The 13,923-nt window shown below is 43.2% G+C and overlaps 1 protein-coding gene across 2 annotated transcripts in view; it reads left to right on the top strand.

The window, feature by feature from the left end:
* Positions 1–13,031, top strand: part of tes (testis derived transcript (3 LIM domains)) — a 56,968-nt gene extending 43,937 nt beyond the window's left edge. The window contains exons 6-8 of one of the 2 annotated variants that reach the window (XM_078416661.1): positions 4,032–4,190; positions 7,626–7,857; positions 12,902–13,031. In XM_078416661.1, the coding sequence (XP_078272787.1) occupies positions 4,032–4,190; positions 7,626–7,817 (351 nt within the window). In that variant the 3' untranslated portion in view covers positions 7,818–7,857; positions 12,902–13,031. Of the gene's footprint in view, positions 1–4,031; positions 4,191–7,625; positions 8,166–12,901 lie in introns of those variants that run through there. The other variant, XM_078416660.1, reaches the window with a different exon arrangement.
* The last annotated feature ends 892 nt before the right edge of the window (positions 13,032–13,923 follow it).

The following is a 13,923-nucleotide window of genomic DNA, read 5'->3' as shown; positions in this document are numbered from 1 at the left end:
CGTCCTGTAGATGGCACTGTGGTGCATTTTGTGATGATCTGCCGACAAGACTGATGGCCAAGTCATTGAAGCACGTTCTCAGCTTTTACTGATTTGCACTTTCCACTCAATCTTGCCACATCACTGGCCAGAAATTAAAAGCTGAGAGATGTCTGGAATTCCACAAAGAATCTTTCATGCAATATATGTTTGAAAGTGAAGATAAGCTCTCTGTTTATCAGGCACCCCTTCACTTTATCATTTGTTGTGCGAGACTCCTACATTTCTTGCAAATGTTTACAGTTGATCAAAGTTCAACTGGAAGATCAGTGTCTGCTTTTTATCGTTTCTTCCGCATAATTATGCTTGGCCAAAGTGCAACCTCCTTCAACAAAATAATTGTCATCTTTACTTTGGCCTTGTTTCTAATACTCCCAACCCTGCCATACTGCAGAACTTGCTTCTAATCTTGTTAGTGCAGTCAACAAAGGAGTTGAAATGCAGCTTAGTAATGAAAATTTCAGACCTAGCCTCTTGATACCGAATGTACCCTATTGGTTATTTGTGACTCGGTTTGCAATGTCCAGTTTTTGTACCTGTGTGGGCACTAGCATCCCGTGATCGAGTCTACATCCCTCTCCGTGTGATCCCCATCGTTTATTGGGGTTGCCCTTTGTAAAGAGCAGTTTTGTTTCTTTCATCCTCTCCCCTTTTCCGAAATATTCTGGATTATTTTGTTTTTAAGGCATTTGGTTTGGTTGGTATAGGGTTATTATTGTCATGCGTATTAAGATACAGTGAAAATATTAGTTTCCGATCTATCCAGTCAAATCCTACAATCCATGAGTACAATCAAGTCATACAATAGTACAATGGGCAGTGCACAGAGAAGGATGTCAGAGTGCAGAATATAGTGCTATTGCATTAGTTACAGAACAAATTCCATGATCTATGATGAAATGGGTTGACAGATCGAGACTATACGCCAGCTAATGTGAGGATCATTCAGTAGTCTGATACATTTCTCTGAATACATTCAAGGGAGAGCTAGGTAGAGCTCTTAAGGATAGCGGAGTCAGGGGGTATGGAGAGAAGGCAGGAACGGGGTACTGATTGAGAATGATCAGCCATGATCACATCGGTGCTGGCTCGAAGGGCCGACTGGCCTCCTCCTGCACCTATTGTCTATTGTCTATTGTCTATTGTCTATAACAGCAGGGAAGAAGCTGACCCTAAATCTGTTGTTATGAGCTTTCAAGCGTTTGGATCGTCATGATGGGAGAGGGGAGAAATGAAATAGGCAGGGTGCAAGAACATATAACATATAACAACATATAACAACTACAGCATGGAAACAGGCCTGTCCGGCCCTACCAGTCCACGCCGACCATTCTCCCTGACCTAGTCTCATCTACCTGCACTCAGACCATAACCCTCCAATCCCCTCCTATCCATATACCTATCCAATTTGCTCTTAAATAATAAAATCGAGCCAGCCTCCACCACTTCCACCGGAAGCCCATTCCATACAGCCACAACCCTCTGAGTAAAGAAGCTCCCCCTCATGTTACCCCTAAACCTTTGTCCCTCAATTCTGAAGCTATGTCCCCTTGTTGGAATCTTCCCCACTCTCAAAGGGAAAAGCCTACCCACGTCAACTCTGTCCGTCCCTCTCAAAATTTTAAAAACCTCTATCAAGTCCCCCCTCAACCTTCTACGCTCCAAAGAATAAAGACCCAACCTATTCAACCTCTCTCTGTAGCCTAAGTGCTGAAACCCAGGCAACATTCTAGTAAATCTCCTCTGTACCCTCTCCATTTTGTCGACATCCTTCCTATAATTTGGCGACCAGAACTGCACACCGTACTCCAGATTCGGCCTCACCAATGCCCTGTACAATTTCAACATTACATCCCAACTTCTATACTCGATGCTCTGATTTATAAAGGCAAGCATACCAAACGCCTTCTTCACCACCCTATCCACATGAGATTCCACCTTCAGGGAACAATGCACAGTTATTCCCAGATCCCTCTGTTCCACTGCATTCCTCAATTCCCTACCATTTACCCTGTACGTCCTATTTTGATTTGTCCTACCAAAATGCAGCACCTCACACTTATCAGCATTAAACTCCATCTGCCATCTTTCAGCCCACCCTTCCAAAAGGCCCAAGTCTCTCTGTAGACTTTGAAAATCTACCTCACTATCAACTACTCCACCTATCTTAGTATCATCTGCATATTTACTAATCCAATTTGCCACACCATCATCCAGATCATTAATGTAAATGACAAACAACAGTGGACCCAACACAGATCCTTGGGGCACTCCACTAGACACTGGCCTCCAACCTGACATACAATTGTCAACCATTACCCTCTGGTATCTCCCATTCAGCCATTGTTGAATCCATCTTGCAACCTCACTATTAATACCCAACGATTTAACCTTCTTAATCAACCTTCCATGTGGAACCTTGTCAAATGCCTTACTGAAGTCCATATAGACAACATCCACAGCCTTGCCCTTATCAATTTCCCTGGTAACCTCTTCAAAAAAGGGGAACGTGACAACGAAGCATATGAAGATAAAATGTAATCAGGAGGACAGTCAGACTGTTCAGAGAACTAGGATGTCACATTTTCCTTCATCTTCGTCCGCTTTGATCTCTCATTTTGCACACCTTACCCTTCCATATCTCTGTGTCTCCCTCTCCCCTGACTCTCAGTCTGAAGAAGGGTCTCGACCCGAAAGGTTACCCATTCCTTCTATCGAAAGATCCTGCCTGTCCTGCTCTGTTGCTGCAGCATTTTGTGTCTATCTACCATGTTATTAAGCTCTATGTCTCCTGCTAGCACCTCATCTTGTCATGGTTTGAACTCTGGCCCACTACAGCAGTGTCATCTGTAGACTTGTAAATGAATTTAGAGCAGAATCTGACTGCACAGTCGTGAATATGTAGGGAATATAGTTGAGGATTGAAAATGCATCATTGCAGGGCACTGGTGCTGAGAATTATCATGGAAGATATTTTGTCACCTATCCTCTGTGATTGCAGTCTATGGGTCAGGAGGCCAAGGATCCAGCTGGAGAGGCAGGTGCTGACTCCTAGGCCCAGGAGTTTGGTGACGAGTTTGGTTGGGATTGTAGAGTTGAAGGCAGGGCTATAATAAATAGGAGTCAGGCGTAGGTGTCCTTGTTATCTAGATGTTCCAGCGATAAGTATAGGGCAAGAGATATGGCATCCGCCATGATCCTCCTGTAACAGTAGACAGCCTGCACAAAAGGCTGCAAAATACACCATGCTTTGGATTATGTGTAGGAAGAACTGCAGATGCTGGTTTAAATCAAAGATAGACACAAAATGCTAGAGTAACTCAGCGGGTCAGGCAGCATCTCTGGAGAAAAGGAATAACTGATATTTCAGATTGAGAGGAAGGGTCTCGACCCAAAACGTCACCTCTTCCTTTTCTCCAGAGATGCTGTCTGACCCGTTGAGTTACTCCAGCTTTTTGTTCCCGTCTGTCTACAGTATGTTTTGGATTATGTCCTTTATCCCTTGTACACTAGAGGATGTGAATTAATCAAATTACTTTTGTGAGTTTTTTCATTCTGGGATGTAATCACAGTTCTATTTTCTATTACTGTGATATCATATCATATCATATAGATACAGCGCGGAAACAGGCCTTTTCGGCCCACCAAGTCCGCGCCGCCAAGCAATCCCCGCACATTAACACTATCCTACACCCACTAGGGACAATTTTTACATCTACCCAGGCAATTAACCTACATACCTGTACGTCTTTGGAGTGTGGGAGGAAACCGAAGATCTCGGAGGAAACCCACGCAGGTCACGGGGAGAACGTACAAACTCCTTACAGTGCAGCACCCGTAGTCAGGATCGAACCTGAGTCTCCGGCGCTGCATTCGCTGTAAAGCAGCAACTCTACCGCTGCGCTACCGTGCCGCCCGATGTATTGTGATTCATTAATGCAGCCCTGAATGTGCTGTTTGTATCATTGCCGTGTCTCTTTCTCATTCCCCAGATGATATTCAGCAATGAATACACCCAGGCTGAAGGCCAGAACTGGCACTTGAAACACTTCTGCTGCTTTGAATGTGACTGTGTCCTTGCAGGAGAGATTTATGTGATGGTGAACGACAAACCTGTCTGCAAACCTTGCTATGTGAAGCTTCATGCCGTGGTAATGTATCTCTGCAATAACCGAGCACAGTGTTACTAAGTTAAATGGCCATATCGAAGATTGATCCTGCCCTTGAGAAATGAGTGATTTTCAGTTAACATTTCAGCTCCAATTGTACTTCCTAAAATGCTGCAGCTAAACTATCTGGAAGCAGTTAATTTTTGCTTTAGTGTCTTTTTGTTTGGGAACATTCATGTTGTTTTAAGAATCCAGTCTTAACTTTGAAGGTGAAAATTGCAACAGCAAAACACAATATATATCAAGTTGACTAATGAACTATTTTCAAAAGATATGGTTGTTCATTGCCAATATAATTGTGAATGCACTAAGTCATAGAGTAATATAGCACAGGGGGTGATTATTTTTGGACAAATGAGCCAGTTTTCTTAAACTATTCAGTTTGTTCCACTCAACAGTTCTTTCCCAATATTTTATTTCCTTTTATGTATTTGTCCAACTTCTTTTAGAAAGTCAACATTGAATCTTCTTCCACTGCCCAGTGCATTCGACATGCTGACCTATTTATCCATTTTTTTAAATCCTTTCTGTCCCCTCTTATTTTTTGGTTAAATACATCAAATTCAGATGAACAATGTAATGCATAATTTTTTTTAAATAACATTATTTGGTAAGTATCATTTGATAATTTTGTGTGGGATTTAAATGTTTTCAGTTCATGGAAAATAATTATAAAAACATTTATGGCGTTTTATCACAAAACTGGTGAAGAGCTAAAATACAGAGCAATTTGTCTTTTAACTTGGGAGAATTTCTGCTACCTGATATACCTGCCCTCCACATATCAGTTCTGCTGACTTTGTAATTGAATGGGTAGAGGTAAGTGTAACCTACAGCACAGAATGCCATGGGAGATCCTTTTCCCCTATGCCCATCAAACTGTGCAACTCCTCCCCCTTCTGGGGTGGATTGGGGTAGACTGACAGTAGTAAAGAAGGCAAACTCAATGCTAGCATGTATTTCAAGAGGGCTTGTATACAATAACAGGGATGTAATGTTGAGGCTCTACAAGGTGCTGGTAAGGCCACATTTGGGATATTTTGGGCACCGTATCTGAGGAACGATGTGCTGGCTCTGGAGAGGGTCCAGAGGAGGTTTACAAGAATGATCCCCGGAATGAGTGGGTTAACCAATGATGAGCGTTTGTCGGCATTGGGCCTGTACTCGCTGGAGTTTAGAGGAATGAGGGGGGACCTCATTGAAATGTACCGAATAGTGAAAGGCATAGATAGAGTGGATGTGGAGAGGATGTTTCCACTAGTGGGAGAGTCTAGGACTAGAGGTCACAGCCTCAGAATTAAAGGACGTTCATTTAGGAAGGAGATGAGGAGGAAATGTTGTAGTCAGAGGGTGGTGAATCTGTGGAATTATTTGCCACGGAATGCAGTGGAGGCCAAGTCAATGGATATTTTTACGGCAGAGATAGATAATTTCCTGATCAGTACAGGTGTCAGGGGTTATGGGGAGAGGGCGGGAGAATGGGGTTAGGAGGGAGAGATAGATCAGCCGTGATTGAATGGTGGAGTAGACTTGATGGGCCAAATGGCCTAATTCTACTCCTATTCCTTATGACATGACCTCCCCCCCCCCCCCCCCCCCCCAATCTTTGCACATCCCCAATCCTGGACTTTCCAATTGTCACTTTAATTTCATGCTTCATGTATCTGGTTGTGTTTTAAGACTGGTGGCAGACCAATGTCCCTCCTGGGATGAATAAGGTTCTATGGTATGGTATCACTGCGGTCCTATGTTCCCGTGTGTATTTGGCAAATGGTGCCAGTAATGAATTTCTCCGTCTGCAGCTTCTAATTTCTGAGACAGAGCAAGGAAAGGCTGAAGTAGAGTTCTCCACAATAAGCAAGGCTTAGAAGCCATTAGTTACCTACATTTGACCACAGACATCTATTCATATCTATTAGAGGATAATTCATAGCTCAGCAAGAGATATCTGATGTGACGTGCTTTGAGAAGGCAATGATTCAATTTGCTTGAGTACCTGCATGGGAAAGAGCTCGAGGCATTGTTCCTTCTGAATGCAGGAGTGAGAAAAGTAAAGCAGTCAGATCTGAAGAAGGCATGCAGAGATTTTTCTTTGCATTAGATATTGTGTCTGCAAAAAGGCCAAAGCATGGCGGTTGAGAGGGAAGTGAACCAGTGTTAAATAACAGTTTCCTTGCTGATCCAAACTTTGTGGCAGGTACAAGGTTAACTTTGTAACAGGGATGGCACGGTGGCGCAGTGGTAGAGTTGCTACCTTACAGCGCCAGAGACCCGGGTTTGATCCTGACTGCAGGTGCTGCCTGTATGGAGTCTGTACGTTCTCCCCATGACCGCGTGCGTTTTACTTTAGAGATACAGCGTGGAAACAGGCCCTTCGGCCCACCAGGTCCGTGCCGACCAGCGATCCCCACACATTAACACTATCCTATACCCAGTAGGGACGATTTTTACATTTACCAAGCCAATTAACCTACAAGCCTGTACGTCTTTGGAATGTGGGAGGAAACCGGAGATCTCGGAGAAAACCCACGCAGGTCACGGGAGAACGTACAAACTCCGTACAGGCAGCACCCGTAGTCGGGATGGAACCCAGGTCTCCGGCGCTGCATTCGCTGTAAGGCAGCAACTCTACCGCTGCGCCACCGCGCCGCACCGTTTTCTCCGAAATCTTTGGTTTCCTCCCACATTCCAAAGACGTACAGGTTTGTAGGTTAATTGGCTTGGTGAAATTGTAAAAATATTGTCGCTAGTGTGTATAGGGTGGTGGATAGTGTTAGTATGCGGGGATCGCTGGGTGCCACAGACTCGGTGGACCGAAGGGCCTGTTTCCGTGCTGTATCTCTAAACTAAAGGAACAATCTGATGATCTGCGATTCTATATTTTAGAATGCCACTTCTCTCTGGCTACAGCCGTGAAATGCATCGCTATCTGGGAATCTGGCAATTTATTGCAATTGTGTTTTTCAAAAACAAAAGCAGCTAGTTTTGTAGTATTTGGGGTAGTCAGAAAACGTGTGCATTTGGAACGTGAGCTAATTGGCAATGGAGTGCGAGCTTGTAAATGAGAACTAGGTGACATTTTTTCACCCAGAGTTGTGAATTTGTAGAATTCTCTGCCACAGAAGGCAGTGGAGGTCAATTCACTGGATGTATTCAAAAGAGAGTTAGATAGAGTTCTTGGGGCTAGTGGAATCAAAGAAATGGGGAGAAGGCAGGCACGGGTTACTGATTGTGGGTGATCAGCCATGATCACAATGAATGGTGGTGCTGGCACAAAGGGCCGAATGGCCTCCTGCTGCAACTATTGTCTATTAGAATGTCCAGGTTACTACTTACCATATTTTGCATCTTTAGAAAGAAGCCAGCAGATGTTGTGCAACCACTATTTAATTCCCTGTGTCTATGTCTGATTTGCAGGTGTGCCAGGGCTGTCACAATGTCGTTGATCCAGAGGCTCAGCGTGTTACATATGGGAACTACAACTGGCACGCCTCCTCCGAATGCTTCCTGTGTTCCTGCTGCGGAAAATGTCTGGTCGGACAGAAATTCATGCCAGTGGAAGGGATGTTGCTCTGTTCAGTGGAGTGCAAGAAGAAGTTGATGTCTTAAAAGAAGAGGCAAGATTCACGGCAGCTAAATTAAATGTTGGGTGCGTGGTTAGTTTGCATAATCTAAATTCTAGTACCGATGGATTGTGTGTTGAGCAATTGGTCTCTGATTACAAAATATAAGAATGTGTTAGTGAAAAGAGCATGTGTTGCATGATTGTGATCAAGGAATGTGTTGCCGTGCACATATGTTAGTGAAGCTGCCTCTTACTGAGAACACATTTATACTTCACATAAAGCATCTGTATGTTCTAAAGATCTGTTAGAAATCTCATTTATAAAAATGTAGGAGATGATGTTCCTTTTTGATACAGATTAAGCACGCTTTCAGGCTATGTAGACTTGTGTGTACCTACTTTTGTTTAAATAAAATTTTGATGAATCGATTTTTTTAATTTCTTGAAATTCAGACATGACTTTCACATTTAAAACATGCCTGCTACCAATGCTCTTTCCTCCAAGGCTGGGGGAGTCCAGAACCAGGGGCCACAGTCTAAGAATAAAGGGGAGGCCATTTAAAACTGAGGTGAGAAGAAACTTTTTCACCCAGAGAGTTGTGAATTTATGAAATTCTCTGCCACAGAGGGCAGTGGAGGCCAATTCACTGGATGCATTTAAGAGAGAGTTAGATAGTGCTCTAGGGGCTAGTGGAATCAAGGGATATGGGGAGAAGGCAGGCACGGGTTACTGATTGTGGACGATCAGCCATGATCCCAATGAATGGCGGTGCTGGCTCAAAGGGCCAAATGACTCCTCCTGCACCTATTTTCTATGTTTTCTAAGGCTGAGGTTTTCCAGTTCAAATCTCACTGCAGTGAAATGAGCAAAAGAGTCTCGCTTATCTAGAATATCACGCAGGCTGGCTGTGCTGATTTTTCAATAAGATGTTAAACAGGCTTTACTCTGTCAGTGTGTTAAGGATCCTGTGGGCAATGTATTTTCACAAGCACTGGGGGTTTATCTCCAGTGCCTTGACAAATGTTTATATCACACAACATTTCTATGTACTGACAATCTATTCATATTGTTGCTTGTTGGAGCTTTTTGTGTATAAATTGCTTGCTGAAATTTGTATGTTACAACGGTGAATACTGTTCCAAAGTACTTAATCACTGTGAAGTATTAAGGGATGAAAGGTATAAAGTGGGTGCAGATCCTTTTTCTCTTTGCACCCCTGCTGAGCTGAGGTGTAGATTATGTATCAGGCACACAGCCAGCATGTGCTTTGGCTGCATGCCTGTTTGGTGGTTGAGAAATCAGGCTTGACTGGCAATACTTCAAGACACCAAGTGCCCTTTGCTACTTTGCAAGGAATCTAGGGATATGGGGAGAATGCAGGAACGGGGCATTGATTGTGGATGATCAGCCATGATCATATTGAATGGCTCAAAGGGCTGAATGGCCTACTCCTGCACCTATTTTCTGTGTTTCTAAGTGTTAACAGTGGGCATGTCTGGGTTTTGAGATTTTCCATTTCATATCCTTTCATACCCCCACCATTCCTACCCCCAGACTGTGTAGCTTTAACAAACTGTAGCTGCTTTTGCATGTCTCGCTCCCGCACTCTCTCCTAGCCCAGCTTTCCTGGAGATATTGTTTCTCTGAATCAAACACCAGCTCGGAGGCCAGCAGGTTATTGGGTTAGGCAATGAGGCGGCCTTGCTTGTCACAAGACTTCATTAACATTCCGTCTCATGGTGGTTAAGACCAAGGTTTGCATGCCATCATATTGTAGACACGGGACAGAGGTCCATTTCCAAGGATGTCCAAATTTGAGAAGCATGCTCCACGGTTCCCTTGTCAATGGAGCCAACGTCTCTGAGAGTTCAAAGGCCTGTAGACGTAGCGGTTAATGCTGCTCCCTGCATTTCTCGTGGAGGTGTTGGACGGTGAACATACACGAACGAAATGTCATATTCATCTGTATAATTACTCGGACTTTGGGCCACCTCGATTCGAAGGTCTCTCGACATATACCTTTTGACACTCGATACATTCCTCATAGATAACACCCTCTGGAGACCTGACTGGCACCCTGCTGCCGATACAACATTGTATGGCTGGCAATGGTAAGGAGTGTCTATCTCATTTCGCCTCACAAGCACATAATCACCAGGCATTATTTCTGAGTGCCTGGCTCCTCGTTTCAAGTCAGCATACCATTTTACCGCACCTTTCTTTTCACCATAACGGTCTCTCAGCTCCTGGTCTTCCGTGATCTCTCGCACTTCTGGCATTTTAGTGCGAACTTTCCTTCCAAGCAAGGCTTCTGCTGGGCTTTTCCCTGTCGTTGAGTGAGTGGTCACCCAATGTACAGTGGTCACCCAATGTAGTTAATACCTCCCTCCCCTTGATCTCACCGTCTCCATCACAGGAAATACACTATCGACTGATGTCTATTACAAACACACTGACTCCCACAACTATCACGACTACACTTCTTCCCACCCTGCTTCCTGCAAAGACTCTATCCCCTACTCCCAATTCCTCCGTCTACGCCGCATCTGCACCCAAGATGAGGTGTTCCATACCAGAACATCCGAGATGTCCTCATTCTTTAGGGAACAGGGGTTTCCCTCTCCCATTATAGATGAGGCCCTCACTCGTGTCTCCTCAGTACCCCTTGCTCCCCCTCCCCCTAGTCACAACAGAGACAGAGTCCCCCTAGTCCTTGCCTTATAAAATTTGGTTTTAGAACCATAGAAAATTTATAGGTGATGTTTCTGGGTCAAGACCCTTCTTCAGACCGGGTCTCCACCCAAAACATTACCTCTTCTTTTCTCCAGAGAAGCTGTCTGATCCTCTGAATTACTCCAGCTTTTTGTGTCTCTTTAGTTTAAACCAGCATCTGCAGTTCCTTCCTGCTCATAGAACATTTATATCTTTGAGAGATGACTATTTAGCCCATCATGTCCACAAGAATTTATCTTGGTACATGCAACAATCAAAACTAAAATAAACTGAACTAAGAGTTGAAGCAGAGTTATCCAGCCTAATCCTACTTTCCCATGTCCCTGCAAGGCACAGCTCTTTAAGTGCTCTTGAAACGGTGTGAGTATTTCTGCCTCTACAACTTTCCAACTAGTTGCAAACACTCTTGGCAAATAAATACTTCCTTCCAATCTTCTGCCAATTATTTTAAATCTGTGCCTCTCTGGGATTTTAGCCTCTCTCCAATGAGAAGATAGGCCCTTCCCATTTACTCTAATGGCCCTTGCCATTTCATTTTCATTTCATTTTATACATCTCAATTCAGTATCCACTCAGCCTCATCTGTTCCAAAGAAAATGATCTTAATTTATCTAATCTTTTCCCACTGCTCCAATTTATCAGCCGTGGGAAATTGTAACTTTGAAAAAAGTTGAACAAACTAATGTTGTTTTCTTAAGAAGGGGCTGATGGGAGTGCATTAAATGTATTTTTGAAAACTCTGTAATAGATGTTTTGGGACAATAATTTAGTGCAATAACTTGGCCTTGAAGCTCCCAGGTGCCAGATTTAAATGGATCGAGAACCTTCAGCAGATGTTTCTGCTGCCTGTGCTTAAATTAATTGAGTGGGAGTTTGGATTCTGAAGAATTGGAATTAAATTTCAGAAGCAAGAAACTTTAGATGCTGGTTTACAAAAAGGGACTCGATGCTGGGGTATCTCAGCCCCTTAGGCAGCATCTTTGGAGAACATGGTCAGGTGACCTTTCGGTTTTGGACCTCTTCTGAAGGCATGGCAGAAATATTGGAGATGATTTTACCCATAGCCCTGACTACTGAGTGAGTTGGATCCTTTGTCACACTGACTACATGAAGTATATTTGTAAAACATAGTACTTTCCAGCAGAATTGATTTCTGAAGTTAAATACTGCAAGCACTTGCAAGTGCAAAACTCCAGCTTGCTGAAACCACAAATGTGGCAAAATTAAGTTGAAAATAAGTCAAATTAATGACTTATACTTCTCATGCCAGGGAATACTTCAGCCCAATGAGTCAAATTATTTCCTTGATAAACAATGTATTTCCTTGGTAACCAATGTAAACATGAGTTAAGAGGACAATGAAGGAAAAGTAACCTGAAGTAAATAGTCACACGATAAAATGTGTTAAAAAAAAAATCATACCCCATTCAGCCCATTGAGTTGACATTAGTTCCCAGCAGAACAGTTCCATTTGTCCCATTCATACTCCCCTTACCCATTAACCTATTCTCTCTCACATGGCCTCCAACTTTCCTTTGATTATTTTTATTTACATCTAGGGGTAATTCATTGGAGCTCTTTCACCTGCCAGCGGGTCTTTGGGATGTGGGAGGAGACCGGAGCAGCAGGAGGAAACCCGTGTAGATGTGGAGGAAACATGCGTACGGCCAGACGGCATCTGACTCAGGTTCGATCCTGACTACGGGTGCTGCACTGTAAGGAGTTTGTACGTTCTCCCCGTGACCTGCGTGGGTTTTCTCCGAGATCTTCGGTTTCCTCCCACACTCCAAAGACGTACAGGTATGTAGGTTAATTGGCTGGGTAGATGTAAAAAATTGTCCCTAGTGGGTGTAGGATAGTGTTAATGTACGGGGATCACTGGGCGGCACGGACTTGGAGGGCCGAAAAGGCCTGTTTCCGGCTGTATATATATGATATGATATGATATGATGAAGTCAGGATTGAATCCAAGCTTCTGGTGCCCTGTGGCAGCAGCATTAAGCCAAAGAAAAGTTTGAGTTTAGAGATGCAGCGCAAAAACAAGTCCTCCAGCCCACCGAGTCTGCACCGACCAGTGATCCTACCCAGGGCCATGAGAGACGCCCACTCAGTTGACATTTTTAAACCGCAGCTAAAAACTTATCTTTTTTAATCAAGCTTTTAACTGACTTTACTTCCTTTGTCCTTTTACACTTTCAATTTTACATTTTATATTTTTATATAAATTGTGCTTTGTATGCTATTAACTGCCTGTGCCCTTTCTGTTTTAAATTGTATTTTTGTTTAGAAGCGTTTGTTTTTGTGGAAAGCACTTTGGGCTGCATTCACTTGCATGAAAAGTGCTAGATAAATAAAGTTGTTATTATTATTATAACACTATCTTACACACATTAGGGACAATTTACACTTACACCAACCCAATCAACCTCCAAACCTGTACGTCTTTGGAGTGTGGGAGGAAACCGAAGATCTCGGAGAAAACCCACGCAGGTCACGGGGAGAACGTACAGACTCCGTACAGACAGCACCCATAGTCGGGATCGAACCCGGGTCTCCGGCGCTGCAAGTATTGTAAGGCAGCAACTCTACCGCTGTGCCACCATTTCTTGTACCTAATTTGTTTAATCAATATACACATAAATATTGATTTCTCTAACTACAACTAACCCATGCTTTCCCTCTCTCTCTGTCCCTCCTCTACCCTAGTTCTCCAACTAGTTTCACTGTCCTGATTTTACTGTTTATATGCCTCGTTATCACCTTCCCCTCAGCCAACAATGAAGCATTCTACATTTCCTTGATCACCGTCTGCTTTGATCTGTACTTTTCACACCTCAAATTCACTTTGTACCCCTAGTTTCCCTCTCCCCGGACTCTCAGTCTAGAAAGGTCTCAACCCAAAACGTCACCCATTCCTTCTCTCCAGAGATGTCGCCTGTCCCGCTGAGTTACTCCAGCATTTTGTGTCCATCTACATAAAATAGTTTCAAATACCTCTGAAGAATTTTAAAGTGTAACAAAGTGAGCAAGATTAATTGCTCTGCTACCATTGTATAATTCACAGAACAAAATACCATATTTTCAGTGTTTAACTTTTCTATCCACTGCAAATCATCTGATCAGGAATTGCTTGTTAATAGGTTAGGGCATTAACCTATATAAGCCCAATATATACCCCTAACAAACCTAACCATTCGGAGATTCTGATGTAAATTGTATGCAACAGTGAAATTAAAATAAATACTTGATGTACAACTAATACTTAAATTGTATTTGATAACCAGCATTGAGCCGGGTGTTAGGTTAAAATTATAACATAAGGAAATAGTTATTCATGTAGGTGAATGGAGTTAGGGCAAAACTTCAGTCCAAGCCATTGAATTATTGCCAATGTCAACATGACTTATATGCAGTGA

This window comes from Rhinoraja longicauda, chromosome 20 (genome assembly GCF_053455715.1).
Source record: "Rhinoraja longicauda isolate Sanriku21f chromosome 20, sRhiLon1.1, whole genome shotgun sequence".
Lineage (NCBI taxonomy): Eukaryota > Metazoa > Chordata > Chondrichthyes > Rajiformes > Arhynchobatidae > Rhinoraja > Rhinoraja longicauda.
Note: the sequence above shows the minus strand (reverse complement) of the source record. Positions and strands in the feature narration are given on the sequence as shown.